Raw genomic sequence first — 19769 nt, forward strand, 5'->3', positions numbered from 1 at the left:
GAAAATTATTTTCTTTCAAGTTTCTTATTTTTTGTTATGAACAAAAGCCACTTCACGTATCTATTATTTTGTATTTTAAGGGGAAAATTTTGGCGTATAGGTTTAAAAAATTATATAAAAATCTCATCTACCCCTATCTCAAGGTGGTGGGTGAAGATTTTTAAAATATTCTGTAATCAAAGTGACAGAGATGAACCCCAAAACTACCTGCCTTTTAACCCGTGTCGATTGTGAGGTACATTTTTGTGAAAAATTGGGTATAAGACTCACAGGGACCAAAACCACTAAACCCTCACCATTCTTTTAGATTAAAGAAAACATGCCACCCCAAAAAAAACCTCAGGGAAATCCCTTAAAAATACTTCAGGGGGAAAACCCCTTAGGGGGGATTTAAACCCAAACCTTTCCCAAAAATACCAAAAAAAGTGTTCAAGTTTTTACTGTCATACCAAAAAATCCCCATAAAGGGGAGTGTAAGTTTTGAACCCTTGGGAAAACCCAACGACATCCTGCAATGTAGATTACATACCTGATATATAAGGAGAAATTTTAAACAGCACTGAGTTCAAAGAAACTCTTAACGATATTCACAAATTAACAGAGAAATGCTGCCAGATTACAAAAGATATGAAACAAAGAGTTGCCAAATCAGCAACTTCTCTGAAAGATGCTATAGCAGAGATAGAAAACTTCAGGACAGATATAAACAAGAGATTAGATGAACTAGAAAAGGAGGTTAAAGATACTGCAACAACAATTCATCATGACAACAACAAAATGTTGAAAAAAACAGAAACAGCATGTGATAACATCAACAGATCACTCCAAGCATCAGCTGATACTCTAAAACATCTCAACACCAACAAGAAAACTGACCAACTGTTTACTGAATTGAAATCAGCTCAGCAACAGATATTACACAATGAAAATATAGCAAAACAACTACCAACAACCAATGATGTTGATGAATACAATTTTGAACCAAATCATGCTATCAAAAAACTCCTTCAGAATGAGAAATCGTTAGGAGCGTTAAGAAAAAAGGAAATAAAGCAACCAGCTCAACCAAAGAATAAGGCTGCAGTACCAATGAAAATGACTACCTCTAGAAACATCAATGTTAAAACATCCTCAGATACAAAGGAGTGCCATATAACTGGTATAACTATCTCTCCTCAAAACCAATTATTTGTAGCAGATTATGATAATAAATCAATTAAAATGATAGACATAAACAGTGAAGAAATCAAACAACTACAGATTGAATCAAAACCCAGGGATGTCACAATAGTGACCAGAGATACACTTGCTGTTACATTACCAGGCACAATACAGTTCATTTCCTTCTCCTCAAACTCTCTCTCATTGAAAAACAAACTGAAAGTAGATGGATACTGCTATGGAATAAGCCATCATCAGGGGAAATTTGCAGTTACATTTATATTGCCTGTCAAACTCCAAATCATGGACTTAAAAGGTAATAGTAAAATTACAGTTGAGAAAGATTCCAATGGTGACAGTATTTTCAGTGACCCTGGGTATGTCATCACAAACAGTCATTCAATCTATGTATCTGACGAAATTAAAAATAAAGTTAAATGGTTTAATTGGCAGGGAGAAATGATAGGAAGGACTGTAGATATTTATGGTCCAATGGGTATTTCACTTTTAGATGATGGGTCCTTCTTTGTGAGCGATGCCTGGGATAATTGTATATATAGAGTTAGTGGTGATTGTAAAGACAGGACAACTATACTGAAAGACGTGAAGGATCTCCCTCAAGCTATATGTTGGTGTGCTGAGACAAGTACATTTTATTTAAGTACATACAGAAGTAAATCTAAAGTGAGGTACAATGATATAAAAGTGTATAAAATGGTGTAGAACCAAGAAATGACAACTGATGCAGTCAAGGATAGACAAGATACTACCATTAAGAACATCAGATCAAGCAACCTTTATCAAGATCACCAATAACATTCCAGACCACCAGTAGAATTCAAGATCATCAGTAGAATTCAAGATCACTAGTATTCAAGATCACCAGTATTCAAGATCACCAGCAGCATTCACGATCACCATCATTCAAGATAACAAGCACTCACTAATATTTTAGAAAGGCTTTGTTAATAATATCTATGTTGCAAGTGTGTTCCTATGAGACAATGTAGAATAAATGCAGAATAAATGACCACTTGAGCAGGGTTAATTTTGATAGGACATTTTTTTCATATCTTTTTTATATGAATACATAAAATGTCACATGCAAAATATGTAAGGTGTAGATGTTTGAAATTTACAGTTGGGAGAACAATTTTTTTATACATTCAATATTGTAAAGTGACTGTATCTAAAAATAAGAGCTATCACAGGTAGGGTTGGATATCGTTAAGAACGAAACAATAATTTTGTTATGATACAATACCGATACTTTGGAAACGATACGGTATTTTATCGATACCGATACTCGATACTTTTAAAGAGTTTGAGCAGCTTTGTTCATTATGTATTCATTATTTCTATAGGAGTCTTATTTCGTTTTGTTTTATTATCAAATAAAAGTTATCATCTAGCTTCTTTGTGCTGTTAATTATATTCCATATCCCTTTTACTGAGAATGTATTAAGATCAAATTGTGAAAATGAAAATGTTATTGTTTATGAAATAAAATATTCTGAGACCTTGACATCAACATATCAATAATATCATGAAATCAGCAGGAAAATTAACAGAAAATTAGGATCAGAGAACGCTTTATTCTAGAATTCACAATGATGCTGATATCAGCAACGACATGCCATTGATCTACCAAGAATTTGAAGTTGTACACCTGTCACTTACAGCATATCTTAAGATAGCAACACTTTTTTTCAGTTACTGATAATCATTTTAAATATTAAGTAATTGTATATTTTGTTAGTTTGTTTTATTGGATTAAATTTACGGTAGTAGAAATGCGTATCTGTGTAGAAAAGAAATGTGTATCCACTCGGTAAGAAGAGAACAGAAGATAACTTGAAAAAAGCTATACTGCAGTAGGGAATGGATAAACTCCAGAATATGCGTAATTACAGGAGAATGGGTTACCTGTTGCTGTTTGTACCAGTTTTGACTGGATGCCTAAATAATCCAGAGGACAGTTTTGTTTTCTTATAGATCTCTGATGCATATTATAAAAATATAATATTTCAATACAAATTGTAGAAACACGTATCTATAATTTTTAAGAATGATTAATCATAAAAAGATCAACAAATGTTGTATCAAGTATTTGAATTTATGTAGAATGTTATTAGTGTCCAACTTTATTTGTCATCCAATGAAAATGCTGTATTTCTTAAAAAAAATAAGTGTTAATTTTCATAGAAGAACAAAATGTTGATACTAAATCAAATTCTGTTCAAAGTCACCTTCTATTTTCATAGTGCTTCCACGTTTGTTATATATATTTACATATTAAGAAAACATTATCTCCCTGGGGCGGGGCCAGTCTTGACCCCAGGGCTTTTATTTGAACAAACTTGAAACAGACTAACTAAAAATGTTTTATGCAAATTTCTAAGCTCTAGCTCTTTGTGTTTTTTTAAATAAGATTTTTTTAAGTTTTTTCTTTTGGTTGCCATTGCAACCACAGTTCTACATGGAATTAAATTCTTTGAACAATTTTTAAAGGTGACCACCAAAGTTACATTCCTGTAAAGTTTGGATGAAATAGGCTTAGCCGTTTCTGTTGAGATGTTGTTTAAAGTAAAATTTAAAGAACTCTGAACGGATGCACGCTGGACGAAAAGCGATCACAAAAGCTCACCATGTCACTTTGTGACAGGTGAGCTAATAAAAACAATATTACACTAGCGTAATAACTGTGTAGGACTAACATCATTTGCCCTTTACAATCATTATGTAAAATTACACATAATTTAAATGCATTAACGTTAAAAAGTAACTTTACTGTTCAAATTACTTTAATTTACTTATATTAATCTTATACATGTATGTGATAAATATAATACTTTCAAAACTATATTAATCAACACAGAGATTCGTATCCTATTATTCTATCCCACTTGTTCCGTAAATTTATAATGGGAAGTATACTCGATATCCATTCAATAACCTCTATATTGCATGTAACTTAAGAATTTAATTCAGTCATCGAATTTAGCACTGGCCCGGTGGCCCATGGCCAGTGAAAATTAGTTCGGGCCAGTGTAAATTTTAAGAAAATGTAGTTAAATACATTGTAGAATAAATTCAAAACTAGAATTCGGGCCAGTAAATTCAAAACCTTAAATTCAATGAAAGTTAATTTCAACACCACCATAAAACAACATCAAAATCAAGATATAATGTGACAAAGTACCTGTATAGGAACATCTAAATGTTGAATAGTATCCTGGAGATGTGACATGAGCATGAGATCACGTGCCTGGAACCAGCGATCATGCAGGGCATGATGGTAGATGTGACACAGTATGGCACGTGTTCGCAATCTATCGGTACTGTCCTTGGTATGGATGTACTTACACCATTTGTCCATATCTGCTTCAGAGCAATCTCCCATCTGTAAAAAAAGTTTTAAAATAAAGCATAACCTTACGTAACACGAATCATTATCATAGATTTAGCTTGTAATTTTACACTAACTTTTCCAAATCTTTACAGGGTTCACAATTCATTCTTACCGGTGTCAAAACTTTTTATCATATACCCTTATCATCAACTTGGCTACCATACATATTGTTAGTTATAAAGATTTTTGACAGGTTATATGGCCCAATATAAACGGTTGTTTGTAAATATAACCCTAGCAGCTAGGCGAGGGAAATATTGCAAACAAGCATTTATATATGGCCATATAACATATCAAGAAACTTTATGATGAATCTATAATACAGCAAACTTCCTTTATTTTCGAAAAAAAATGTGATTTCCTTATAAACTGACAGCCGTATATAAAACTATATACATTGTAAACAACACAATTATCCACTGAAAAGCAAGGTTACAAACGTGCGGTATTTTAAATTTTTATCTACTGCTGTCTTGTTTCATCAAAACATTTTAATCACAAGAATGCCGAAACAAGAATGTATATGGTAAATAAATCAAAATTAAACCACATTCATTTTAGGTGTTGTAAAACAAATCATGATCCGGCAGTTAAAAAGACAAGTCGTCGCTTGAAAACTGTAATGTTCTATCTCCAAATTTTCCAAAAACAAGTTAAATACACAATTTTGTCCGTAATGGACTGTTCTATCTCCTTGGCATGTTATATTAGTGCTTCAGAGCTTCATAAATAAATTACAACAAAACCATCCTGTTCTATCTCCACAAATTTAGTATGTCTTGATAAGTAGACTGTTCTAACTTACTGGACTAATCATATTATCGATAAATGTCACGTGACCTGTGGGGTATATACAACATACTGTTCTAAATCCAACATTATCGTATCAAAACATAGCATCAAATCACGTGATAGGAGGACACCCGCCATGTTGTACGAAACATTTTGAGTCAGATGGTTTGTTGTTTATTACATATATTAATGCTAAATACATGTATAAGTATTGAGTGATATTATGTATTTATTTATTCCCTCCAATCATTGACATTTTAGTATTAAGTCCTGTAAATTTACTGCATGTGATTAAACAACAACCAAAACTGATCATGATTTGAAAGTAATTGCAGATGTGTATTTTCGGATAGAAACAACTGTGATCATACAATTTCATCAAACAAATAAGTAAAAAAGAAAATTTGTTATATGTTCTAAAGTTTCTTTAACGTAAAGTACATTCTGTCTCAGAAACCAATTATTTATCTTTATAACAGACATATATGAGTTAAAAAATTTTACTGTATTCATTGCCAATATGAAACAAAAGCATATTAAGATGGTTTAGGTTACGGACCAATGTGGAATATTTTGGAAACTATAACATAACTCAAAATATCAGGTTTTTGAGAGATTAAGATAAAAGCATTTCTGGGGCAAAAAAGGCCTTTAAGAAAATTTATAGATATTAGACGTTTACATATAATATATGTTGTCGAATGCATTAATGTTATATAACCAATAGATGAGATATAGATTGCTTTAAAGTAAACACATTTTATACCAAAGACATAAGGAAGAAAAATATTCTTATACGTATATTTTGTTTATTTTGTAATTTGACTTTGAATTTCTGAATGAATATTTATAAAGCATTATGTTTGTAATGTTTTTGTACACGAACAATCTTTAAATATGACATGTTTCAAATATAAGTCATGCCTGCTCCACCTTTAAGGTCTTTTCTAGCAGATATGTTTTCATTGCCTATTTAAGTTATAGAAACATTATTTTACAAACATTCAATTATAAGAACTTCTCACCAACACACAGAACGTGTAAGCGCACTACTATATCATACTTTTGGAAGGAATTTGAATTTGACCATCTTTTGAATTTTGATAAAAAAAATCTGGAAATATTTTCCCAGCATTCAAATTTGAAAGTTTTCTTTTCCCGTTTGCGGCTATAACTTTCTTTTTCCAGACATGGAATCACTTTAAATGTGACCAAAGTTATAAAAATAGATAAAATGTCTACAAAATTTATGTGGGTATTTTATCTTTATTTATTTAAATTATTTGTTTAAATGTCATTTAATAATGTAATGGATTTAAGGATTTAAATAAGATTTCGAATGTCATAGTTCATGTAGTTAGATACATATGGTCTTAGAAAAAAGTGTAGTGTCAAAGTCAAGTAATCAAGGAATAATTAGCCGAGAGCATTTTTTGGTAGCCTTTTAAAGATAAAAGGTTTTTAAGCAAGGAAATATTAAAATCGACATATCTTTAACGATATTGAGTTGTTCTCCTGACACCACGTTTAGTAGTTTTTAAATTTTCAAAATCCGACAATAAATAAAAAAGTTATGCAATACTAAATCTTTACATGCTTTTTTCTCAAAAACAACAAATTGGCACTTAGAACAAAACGTTTTTCAAGCGATGAAGTGTAAAGTAATTACACAAGTTCAAAATACTCATTTTCAAGGTTAAAATTTGGTTTCATTTTTGGTACTGTATCATGTTTGTAACCAATCATGAACCATTTACCATGGACACAAAAAGTAAGCAAAAGGTTTAAATTTAAACCATTTTAGTCTTGCCCAAAAAATAAGAAAAAAGCTTACCTTTGAATATTTCCCTTTCCCTCCCTTCCCAGGTAGCCCCTATGTTTTTTGACAAACCTTTCCCTCGTAACCCCAAATTTAAATAAATCTATAATCCCACACACCTTCCCATCATCTCTAACTTGAGAGAAAATTATTTTACTTAAACATTTGTTTACTCAATTATATAAAAAAGAAAAAAAAAAACTGGATAATATATGTACCCCTTCCTTTAACTAATTTGGAGATTTAAGTGTAAGTTGTAACATAGAAAATTTGATAATTTTTTAAAACTTATAACGCAAAAACCTTGGTTTTGGTTTCAAACATTAGATTGAGATTGAAGCCTCCAATTGCGAAAACAATTCTTCCCAACTTAATATATTAATCACTTTTGCGTACCACAATTATCGGGTTTGTATGAGGAAAATGATTGTGAATCAAATTAGGCTCTCAAACCCTTTTATCCCTGGGGTTGAAGAGGCAAGACACCCTTTACCACACCCACTTGTCCCCACAACCTTTGCAGAGCAAACCCTATTAGGGAGATAAAGATTTTTGGTTTGCTGTCGAAGGTGTTGTTCTACAGGGGGTTAAATCTTTTATGTAAATGCTAATTTGGGGATTCATAATAAGGGGTTTTTCTGTTCAACCAAAGTTATACTTTACTAACCCAGCATCATTGTTTTAAACCATTTTACCCAAAGTTATACTTATAAAACCCTTTCCCTTTTCAACTTTATCATTTAATAAACATCACGGGCCGGAAACCCATCTTCAAAATTTTTCCTGGGTTTTTAATCTCCAAAACGGTCAAAATACACCCTTTTTAAAAACAAAGGGTTGCAATCAAAAAATTAAAATTTAATTACTTTTTAAAGGGTATACCCTATTTTTCTTATGAAAATATTTCAAAAAATTTTCAATTTTTAAAAATTATTTTTTTTTCCATATTAAATTTTTGTTTCCCCAAAAATTGAAATTATAGAAAGTTTTATATTTTTTTTCCTTTCTAAATGAGAAATTTAACTTTTCCCCTCCTCTGCCAAATTAAAAAAAAGATCTTTAAAACAATACACTTTTACCTAAAATCCAATTCACATTAAGTATTTTTCTTACTTTTAAGAAAAAATATCATGTTATGTAATTTAAGGCAAGGGGCCCTTTCCCTATCTGTACAGAAAATGTCCTACGTTCTCTCAAATTCTAAATTAAGTTTTACAACTTAAATCAAATTTTAAGAATAAGAAATAACAAACAAGAGTACCGCATGTGGTGATAACGCTTGTCTGTAAAAGAAAAACGGGGCATAAAAATATTGACCCCTTGCCAATCAACTGCACCTTGTCATGATCAGCAAGTATTCCAAGTTTCATGTTGATACCTATAAAAATGTTTAAATAATAGGCATCCGCGCAGTCTGATCAGGATCCATGCTGTTCGCTTACCAACCTTATTACAAGTAGAGAAACTGATAGCGAACAGCATGGCTCCTGATCAGACTGCGCGGATGCACAGGCTTGGTCTGAATCCCATGCTGGTCGCAAACGCACTATGTTGGTTTTGTCATGACGTGGCTCATTTATTTTGTTTGGTTTTACGGCGCACCAATATTGTTTGTATCAAATGGCGTCAGAACAGGAAATATGATTTTGGCTAACCTTGGGTGTTACAAACTTTATGCAACACCTGGGTCCAAGGTTATAAAGAAATTATCGAAACTCAAACTCAGATCTCAGTTATTTGATTGATCAGAAACTGCCACAGAATGTACACTGACCAATGAAAATCCAGAGATTTGAGAATAAGAAGGCCAGAATTAAATATATCCCCACCTGCTGGAGCTAAGAGATGCACAGACTCCAATAATTCAAACCCATTTAGTTGCCTCTTAAGATTAGGTAGGCAGGGTTAAATGTTGGTTGCAATGATGATGTCTCAACCCGTAAAGGCAACAGCCCATCAGCAAAATGGGAAACCCGGTGGTTAATGTCGTGAATGATCGGGATTATCTCCTTTTGTTATTATTTGAATAGGGGATTGAGATAATTAACGTTATTGATAAATAGTTATTGGGTTTTCATTTCATTGTGGTTACATTGTTAAAGGATTTGTATTTATAATCAATGATGTGTAACGTTTATAATTATCTAGATACTGCTAGAAATTATTGATGTATTTGTTCTGTTGTATTCTATAGTAGTATAGAATGTACTGGTAACTTTCATCTAGAATAATTTCGATGGTATATATAGCTATTTTGTCATTCGGTCTGCTATTGTTGCATTTTTCACGGACCATAGCTCAAAATTCATTAAAATACTTGCAAAATAAATATGCTAACCGTACATATTTAAATATATTTAAGGTTTGCCTTTATTGTAATTTTCTCGTAGTATAATTTAAAATTCATAACTTAAATTATCTCCCTTTGTGTTCTACATCTACATCTACATCATACTGCTTAACAATCAATTCTGATTATGACTAGCAGGCGCGTTGTCAGGGAACTGTTAATAAAAGAATTTATTTATATGCAAATTAAAAAGTTAAAAGGAATAAAAGTTCTAACAAACATTAATTTAAAAAACATAGAGTCGTGCAGTTTTAGAACATATATAGAATGGGTTCCCAAAGCTGCAGTAAAGAGAGGGTTAAACTGGGGCATGGACGAACAGTTTAGGGAAGGGTTTTTCCCAAAACTTATGCTCCTAGGAAAGAAAGAATTTTGTTGATTATGTTCCTCGAGTTAGGGTCATCAGCGTAGTTTCAGATTTTTCTGTTTGGAGTTAAAGGTTGGTGGTCAACCCAAAAACAATTTTTTTGGATTTTATTACAAGTCAGGGTTATGCACCTAGTTCGACCGCGTTCAAGCGAGGCCAAATTAAGATCATTTATCATTTTTAGACCACTAAACTGTTATAAATCAGGAATCATTAAAAACTATCTAGCAAGCTGCATCTTTCTTACTACCTATCTTATAAAGTAGGTATTTCTGCCAAGGATGCCAAACTGTGGAGCAATATCCAAAACCTGAGGTCTAACATAGGTCTTTATGCATTTTTTTTTATCTTTTTATTTGGAGTTTTAACATTTCTTTAATGAATCTGATATGGGAGTTATTTTGCTTTAGATGTTATGTTGTTTTATTAGTTTGGTCCATGAAACTTCTTGACTAATAGTTTGAATAGCTCCTAAGATTTTTCGCTTCTTTTGAGTTGATAATTGGATTGTTATGGGGTATAAGGAAATATTTACGGGTTTCTTTTTCTTGTTATCCCCTTGAGAACTTTCCACATTTGTCAGGTTGAATTCCATGGACCGTCTTTTTTCCATTTTACTTTAAAACAGTAGGTCTCTTGGGGTTTTGGGCATCTTGTTTAGATCTATGGGTTATGTAGAGCACAGTATCATCTGCAAAGAGTTAACCTTTACCTTTATACTATCTGGGAAGGGTCATTTATGTAGAAAGGAAAAGACAGGGAAACCAAAACCGAGCCTTGGGGGACCTGGGGAGAAATGGTTTTGAATTCCTAATTTTTTACCTTCAAATACAACTTGCGGAGGGTGATTTAAAAAGGGTGGATCCAAATTTTAAAACCCCATAACTTAAACCCAATTTTTTTCTATTTTTCACAAGTTTTTTATTGTCCACCTTTTCAAAAGCCTTACGAAAACCCTGACTTTTACATCAGTTTTTGGGCCCTTTTAAGATTCATTTTCCTCCTTTCTAGCTGGGACTCACAAATTTCCCTTTTACCCGAAGCCCTGTGATTTGGGGGTAAAGGGTTTGTGTTTATTTATAAAAGGGCATAATATTGGGGCACTAAATTTCTTTCCCTCAATTTTGGGAAAATTTCATTGTAGGGAAAATTGGTCATTTAAATTTCTTTGGGTTTTTTTCATTTTTGGGGCCCTTTTTTAAAAAATAAAAGGGAATTTTTGCATGCTTTCCGTTTCTGGGGCATACCCCGTTTTTAAAAAATCTGGAAAGTGGGTCAGTATGGGAACCTCTTTAGGAGCTCTTTTTTAAAAAACCCAGGGGGATATTTGGGCAGGACCAGAAGCTTTATTTTTGGGTTTTTGGGCTTTTAAAAATTTTTTCACACCATCTTTTTCCAAATTTGATATTTGGCATAGAGGGGGGTGTTTGGAAAAAGTCTTTTGTTTTCAAGCCTGGGGAAAATAAGGGGGCTTGGGGGGGAAGAAACAGGGCCCCAAAATGGGATTTTAAGGGTATCTGCTTTAGCACGGATCCCGTTTAGTTTCCCTTTTGAATTTTTAGCCCTGCCCACCAAAAGCTTCCCTTTAACCCCCCCCCACAATTGTTTTTTTTACCCCCAAAATTTTGGAGAAACGTTTCTTAAAAAAAACCCCCCATTTTGCCCAGTATGCCCTTTTCCTTTTTTTTTTGCGAAAACCCCCCAAAAGAACCTGTTGAAACTTTTTCCCCAAATCCCTTTTGGGACCCGACCTTTTTTTTTAATTCCTTCCCCCGCTTTCCCCCCCCAAATTTTTCTAAAAAAAAAAAAAAAAAAAAAAAAAAAAAAAAAAAAAAAAAAAAAAAAAAAAAAAAAAAAAAAAAAAAAAAAAAAAAAATAAAAAAAAAAAAAAAAAAAAAAAAAAAAAAACTTGGAAAAAAAAAAAAAAAAAAAAAAAAAAAAAAAAAAAAAAAAAAAAAAAAAAAAAAAAAAAAAAAAAAAAAAAAGGAGATCCACAAAAGGGCATTTACGTTTAATTTTAAAATTTTAAAAAAAAATTTGGGGAAAAAATTTTTTAAAAGGAAAAAAAACACTTTTTGGAAGTTTTTGGGCTTAAAAGAAAAACCTTGGAAGATTTACTTTCCGTTTTTTTTAAATTTTCCTTTATAAATAACAAATTGGGAATTTTTCCTCTTTTTTGAAGGGGCGCCCCCTTTTAATTTTGGGTTTCATGAAATTATGATAAAAAGCCTTAATTTAAGGGGTAAGGTTTTTATTTTTTTTTTTGTTGGTTTTTTAAAACTTTTGTTAAGGGAAAAGGTTTGTTGGGGCAGGGGGGCACGTTGACCCTTGGGTTTTTGAATTACCATTTTTCTTAGTTTCCAATTAAATTTGGGTTTTTTTAAGGAAAAAGTTTATAAAGGTTTCGAAATTTAAACCTTTCTGTAGGGGTTTTTTTAACAGGGAAGGGTTTTTTGGGGAAGGGCCCCAAGGCACCCAGGGGGTTTTCCCTTTTTGGAATTTTTTATTTGGAAAAAAAAAGGGTTTCCCCTTTTTTAGGGGTTTTTCCTCATTCCTTTTCCCCCCCTTTAAAAAAAAATTTTATTTGGAAAAAAAAGAAAATAAAGTCCTTAAAACCTTTTGGGGCATTTGGGCCCCAAAATGAAATTTTATTTTGATTTCAATTTAGGGGGTTTTCCCCGGCCCTTTGGATGGGGTTTCATATAGCAAAGAGGGTTTTCCCCCCCTTTTCCCTTCTCTATCATCCCTATATACCCGCAAATTTTAAAAAGTCAGGAAAAAATTTTAGCCAGTTGATATTTCAGGTTTTGCCCCTTTTTAACAGCCCTTTAAAGTCAGGTTTTACTTGGGGTATTACCTGTTGAAATCGGTATTTTATTTTTTTAATAGAGCCCCAAAATTAAAGTTTAAGACGCAAACCTTTACCCTTCTTTAAATTTTTTTTTTCCTTTGGAGGATGGCTTATTTTTTGGGGGTTAGGGGAAAAACAAGGTTGGGGCCTGGGCTGCTTGAACTAATGTGTGATCTATGGGGGAGGAGATATCACTATCTTCACTCATGATGGAATTGAGAGGGGAGAATCTAGTATTTTCATACAATGAATTTAGGGATTCAGACAGAGAGGTAGAATAATTTATATCTCCACAATTGGTGCAGTGCCACACAAATCTGGAATCTAATAGGCAGTCATATGTGGAGTTCCCTATACCTTGGCAGTTTGCATGGAACCATATATTACATGAGTCACAGAGTATCCCATTTTGATCCCAAGTGACTTCTTTCTTACAGCTTCCACAAGGATAATGGGAGTTATCAGCTGACTTAGGGCCAGGATTTAATTCAACATCTGACGGTATTTATACAATTAATTTGAACTAAGAAAATATCAATTTACGTAAAGGCTGGGAAAAACAAATTCACCATTGCAAGACCATGACCTGGATGGGTAGGGGTTAAGTGCTATGAAATATGCGAAACTCGGACTGTACTAGGGAAACCCAAAAAAGGGTTTTTTTTCGTTTAGGCTTTTTTCAAATGCCCTTTTAACAAATTTAAATTTAAAACCCAAACAGCCCCTAACATCGAGAAAACCCGAACACAGTAGCGGGGAAATGTAAACATCGTTAATGTTTCCGGGGGAACATTTAAACTGAGATTTGAGGGGTTTTTTTTCCTTCCAAAAATAACCTTAAAATACCCCCCCTCATTTGGGGAAAATATCCTTTTGATTTTTCCCTTCATTTCAAAAAATATTTAAAAATTTAAAAAAACAAACGAAAAAATTTTGTTTTGTTATTTTTTTAATTTAAATTTCATAAATTCCCCAAAATTTTAAAAACCCCAAAAAAAATATCATAAATACCATGAATTTCAAATCAGCTAAACGAAAAAGAGACCAGGGCAGGCTGTTTCCTTCTTACATAACCCAAAATTTCACCTTGAAATAAACTTAACATGAATTTTATCTAGGCAGAAGCTTTAAAGGGACACATCTTCAGATGAGCAAACTTGAGGAAAATATATTTAATCATTTATAGTTTTATATTTAGAAAACATAAATATTCACATTATAAATGACATTTTTAATGGTTCATGCATATTATTTGGGTTTTTTTCTTACCTGTTACTAAAAAGGTTTAACTTATTCCTGTACGTTTTGAGAAGTAACAAGATTTTTTTGTGAATAGTAAGTGCCTACAGCAATGTTTAAATTTCTTTATTTGTACAGTTTACATTTTTTAAAAGTTTCACTAAATATTAAACCACATATCTGGAGACTAGCTGCTTTAAGAAGTATTTCAATACACCTAAATCAAGACTAGCTGCTTTAAGAAGTATTTCAATACACCTAAATCAAGACTAGCTGCTTTAAGAAGTATTTCAATACGCCTAAATCAAGGCTAGCTGCTTTAAAAAGTATTTTAATACACCTAAATAGTGGCTTCAGCTTTAAAAAGAATTTTAACACACTTACATCAGGGCTAGCTGCCTTAAGATGTTGATATACCTAAAATGGCTACCTGCATTAAGAAGTATAGACATATACCTTACTCCAGACTAGCTACTTAAAAAAGTATTTTAACATACCTAAATCAAGGCTAGATGCTTTAAGAAGTATTTCAATATACCAAAATCTATATAAAATCTCAGTATGTAGGAAAAGAAACAGTCTGCCCCCAATGTCAAGAATATAACAGAAAATCCCATTGGAAACAATCTAAAATATTGGATGAAAATTTATATAAACTTTCAGGTACACGATTAGTCATGATGAAATTTATTAAACACAAGAAAAAAAATGAACACTGAAACAACAATTTTAAACAAAAACTACAAGACTGGCTCAATCTAGCAATTTTCGTCTGTAAACTGCATCCAATTATCAATACATTACCATAATTTATTTGGCTTCGTACTAAATAAATACTCCAAAACTCAAATTCATTCGTTTTTAAACACATACATCTAGTTATCTCAGAAAACATTTCGTCTGCTACAAATATCAGTTTTCAAAATAAGCGCACAAAAAGAAAAAACGTCGGAAAAATGTTAATCCAATCAAATATTCGACTATTTCAAAATCTAACAAAAGGCCAATATTTCGTTATATATTTCACTATGTATATAAGACTTTATTATTTGATATTCCCAATGAAGCACTGTAGCTCGGATATGATGTCACAAACTGTAAACAGTAATACTGTCAACAACTCGCAGTTGTACTATAGGGGTAGCGATGTATGTTAGTTGTAGATTAGTACGCTCTTTGTTGTTGTTGATTTCTTTGAGGTCTTCTATCTGAAAGAATAAAAAATACATACATGTATATTTATATTTTCGTGTTTGTAAACATTTTCGTTATGTTCCAAGCGGAACAAACACTGTTGAAATGATATATGGCAAATTCCCATCTATAATTGTGGAAAAAACCTTCCTTAGACATATTAAAAGTATGCAATATTTTACCACAACACATTCAATAAATTAAGATCTTTTTCCATTCTAACACATCTGCATGATGCAAACAAAACAAAATATTGATGGATGAACATTTGAATTTTCCAATCTGCTAAAATTTAAAATATTCTGAGACAAAATAGTTTTGTTGGATGAATTAGAAAAAGCAAACCCTAAATTCAGGATACCAGAAAAACATAGCATGCAAATTGTAATTTACAAAACAGACTTATCAAAACACTTTCTTTTTTCACAAGCTATAACTTCCCCATATCATTAAAAAAACTAAAATTCTTTTCTGCCTAATGTCGACCACAGATATTTCTTTAAAAATCTAACACCGGATTATAACTAACTATGATATTATTTTGTACTACATGTACCAATAACCAATAATTTAGTGTATTGTTAATAACAAGTTATTAGTAAAATGAAAATAAAAAGGTATAAATCGTTAATGGTGGGGTCACATATGCATGCAATACAACATTTCAGTAATAGTTTCATAATAATTCTTTAAATTTTCTTGTAAAAAATAATTTTTTTAGTCCTTAAAAAGTTTGAAATGTTCAACATTTATAAGAATCTAACCATTTCTAAGATAAACGTGGAAAATGGAACAGTCATGTTTTAAATAATAGAATATTTTAAACTTAAATCAACCAACATTATGTACAGTTGTCAGAGGCACATGGAATAATACATTTTTCAGCCAGAACAATATATTTTCCAGCCAAAGTTTTAACATGTTAATCAACTACACCCCCACCCCCTATTAACAACAATTTAATCTAAAGGTATGATCACTTAAACTTTGAAACATTTAACATTCCTAATGGGACAACTTATGTAGTTGAGGGTACTGATAAAATTCAACTATATTTCTTTAGCTAACTTATGTACCTATTCTAAATCTAATAAGCATTTGTTTAAACCAACAAAGTCCCTGTCTCGAAGTATTCCCACTCAAATTATAAAATTTTATTCTGAATTCACTTAATTTCGTGGTTTTGTCACAAAGAACATTTTCGTGGGTTCTTAAATTCGTGGACTGTTTTAATTTATCGAAAGGTAAAATATAATGAGATGCAAAGAAATCTTACAGCAGATGAAATGAAATTTCTTTGTTTCGTTGGATCTTCAATTCGTTTATTGACTTATCCACGAAAACAACCAAAATTAATTTCCCACAAAAATAATAAATGATTTTGCAGTAACTGATTTAAACTATGTTTTTGCAAACTACAAAACTAAAACCAATCTAATAAAACAACACTTCTAAAACAGCATTTCTAAAGAAATTGTTACATTATTTTAATTTTTGGAACCAGTTTCTTCAGAACATGGATTTTAATTATTAAATACGGACTGAACAAATACTGAAATAATTCATGCAACATCTATATTTTATTCATGCATGTACATATTCACTCTAGAACTTATTTTGTATTTTAGACACACCCGTAAAAAATGTAGTTACTGAACAAGTGCTCCTTTATTCTAAACAATTCTAAATTATAAACTACAACTAAATTTTATAAATAACGCAATATTAATGACCGTAACTTGCTGGAACTGATAATGATAACACTTTGCCATAAAAAGAGAGAGAGGCTAGCGAAAATGTGCAGTCTGACCAAGCTTTACACGGTTCGTAGCTCAATTTATGTATATGGGGGATACTGAAGTCCTTTAAAACTGAAATGAACTGCTCTAAAATCAAAGCAGAGCAAATACATTACTAAATATTCAGACGGCTATGCAGAACTTTTAAACAGATTGGGGAAGCAACCCTGCCCTTAATTTTAGGAGGAAAATTATACAGTATATTTGCAACAGGGGAAGAAAAACCTAAATGATTTTAAAAAATTTATTCTTTGGGGAAGCTGCCCTTAAACAGCCCCTGCTATATAAGGAAAACTCTGACTTGTTGGGCCAGCTGTCCAAATAATCTTATCACTTTCATTTTTACCACAATTACTTTGACCATGACAATCACTATCTTATAACTGTTTTTACAAAACAACAGATGGGAAATAACTACGACATCAAATAATTATAATAGTTCCATAATGGGGTAGGTTAAAAATATAATTTAATAACACCTACTCCATCCTTGTTGCTGATGATTGTAATCTCGATTTTCTAAAATTGAAAAATTACACATTTGTTTGTAAAGTTTTAAAAACAATCAAATCATTTCAAATTTATGACAAAAAAGACTTAAGAAAAGACAAATGCATATTCCAATTTAAGACAAAATGAAAATTTGAAAACAAATCCAAGATTTCATTCCGACCCATTCCATTGAAAATGAGAAACATCGACACTTAGTTGCTAGCAAAATACATGCATGAGTAATGTATGTTTTTATAATCTATGTTAGAATATAAAACCAACATTCAATCAAACTTGAGCAAAATTATAGTATCATGCCTCAACACTGTTCAATTCTAATAGCCATTTACAAATTATTCTATTAATAGAAGACATATGTATTTACAATCTAAAATATTTATAGTCAAACATAAAATTACATTCTTCTTGTCAAACAAGGCATGGGATTGGACAGATTTTGACAACAATTTCTAGATTTACCAATGGAAATAATTTACAGATTGACTTTAAAGTTTCCTGCAATTAACTTGAAACAAAGGTGTTTTTTGGTTGGGTTTTACGTCTCACCAACACAGTAAAGGTCATATGGCGACTTTCCAGCTTTACTGGTGGAGGAAGACCTCAGGCGCCCTTCTGTGCACTATTTCAGGCACGAACAAGCATCTGTGTAATACCAGTGAAGGTCCATAAGCTAGCTGAATGTTCACTTTTATCTTATCAACTTTTATATTATCGCTTTACATATACTTTTGTTAACAACTAAGCATTGTCAGACTCAAAATTTTCTAAACCAACATCTAAATAGCACTATTCATAACAATAAGTGTTGTTGTTTTTTTTGGTCATATAATATACATGTACAACCTCCACAAAAAACAACCTTTGGTAAAGCAATCACCTGTATATAACAACATTATAGCATAAAATCGGCTATTTTACCCTATTTTGCCCATGTTATAACGGGACCAAAACCATGTGTTAACATAGTCACGCGCTCTTGTTATAGCCCAGTTTCACCTATGCGCAAAACATACAAGGCCCAGTAAACAAACAAACAATTGATAATTTGGCCTGTTTGCCAAAGAGTCATGCGCTCTTGTAATATTGAAATTATTGATTCGAGGGCCTCAATCGCATAACGACGAGCAGCATTCGAGTAATAATGCCGGAAATACGGCGTATATACCTTGCTGCTAATCTTGGTTGTCGCCCTTTTTAAGAAACGGACAGATGTCAATGTAAACAAATTTCAGTTTAACACACAAAACTAGATAACACAAAATGAATATACGAATATGTTGTTTTATTTATGTTAATGTTGATAAATGCTCTTTATATTTCTTTGAGAGAATAATGCTTAGTGCCTGGTTTTTTTTATAAACTTGTTTGCTTGAAAAAAAAACGATTCTGATGTCTGTAGTACCGTATGGTACTGGTTACGGGAGTTGACGGAAGTTAACGGAAGGTTCCGGACCAACCGGAACTAGTGTGTTAGGCTGACAGTTGGGCGCCATATTTGTGTATTAAATATAACCAGAAGAATTAGGCAATTCCTAGCTTGGCTACGATCCAGACGTGGAAGGTAAGTCGATTGTTTGTATTGTCAATCCCTTTATAATCAATCGCGACAGTTCTATATTGGTGGCAGCGGTAATTTTTACGAATTCCGTTCCGAAAGATAGACGCTACCAAAGGTCTTTTTTTTACCGATTGTGTACGAATTTGCCCTCAAATTCTGCACTCATAGAACGGAGTCTACCTGAATTCTTGGTTTTGTTCATAGTGGGCCAATCTGCTTGAACGATTTAAACCAGAATTTCTACGTAAATAATCGTAGTTAAGCGGGAATTTGCCATCAAATTCCGCTTAGGTTAGACGTGGCCTGGAAGGACCAAATTCTTTGGAATTTGTTTATTTTTCGGATTTCCTTTTCGTTCTGCTGCCACTGGTACAGTAACTGTTATATTTTGATAAACTCCATTTAGCCCTTTTGCCATATAAAGGGGGAGAAGATAGATATTGAGATTTATTTAGTTAAAACACATTTTAACTTGAATATTTCTCGGTATCTTTCGTTGTTATGGAGAATATCAATATAAAGGGAAAGTTCGAGATATTTTCTCAGGAAGCAGAGGTTGTGCAACCACCCTTGGTTGCCATTAACTTTGCATCTGAGGAAAGGCTACAGGCAATACCTAATGTGAGTGCAAGCCTAGCCAAGGCGCTCATTGCAGTGAGGGAGAGCTCTGGTATTATAACCAGGGAGATTTTAGAGGCCGTCTGTCGTCGCAAG

The 19769-nt window shown here is 32.2% G+C and overlaps 2 protein-coding genes, 1 long non-coding RNA gene and 1 pseudogene across 3 annotated transcripts in view; 3 read left to right on the forward strand and 1 right to left on the reverse strand.

Moving 5' to 3' along the window:
• Window positions 1-19769, forward strand: part of LOC132727112 (E3 ubiquitin-protein ligase TRIM71-like) — a 39520-nt gene that overhangs the window by 620 nt on the left and 19131 nt on the right. The gene's annotated exons all lie outside the window — the stretch shown is intronic.
• LOC132726994 (uncharacterized) lies at window positions 628-1884 on the forward strand. The gene has a single exon (XM_060712409.1). The coding sequence runs from the start codon at window positions 628-630 to the stop codon at window positions 1882-1884; it is 1257 nt and encodes a 418-aa protein (XP_060568392.1).
• LOC132727144 (uncharacterized) overlaps window positions 2111-19769 on the forward strand; it is a 66295-nt gene continuing 48636 nt past the window's right edge. The window contains exon 1 of the long non-coding RNA XR_009625298.1: window positions 2111-2279. This is a non-coding gene — a long non-coding RNA (uncharacterized LOC132727144). The remainder of the gene's footprint in view (window positions 2280-19769) is intronic.
• Window positions 13787-19769, reverse strand: part of LOC132727136 (eukaryotic translation initiation factor 3 subunit C-like) — a 29578-nt pseudogene continuing 23595 nt past the window's right edge.

This window comes from Ruditapes philippinarum, unplaced genomic scaffold (assembly GCF_026571515.1).
Source record: "Ruditapes philippinarum isolate M1 unplaced genomic scaffold, ASM2657151v2 ctg2177_1_1_1_1, whole genome shotgun sequence".
Taxonomy (NCBI): domain Eukaryota; kingdom Metazoa; phylum Mollusca; class Bivalvia; order Venerida; family Veneridae; genus Ruditapes; species Ruditapes philippinarum.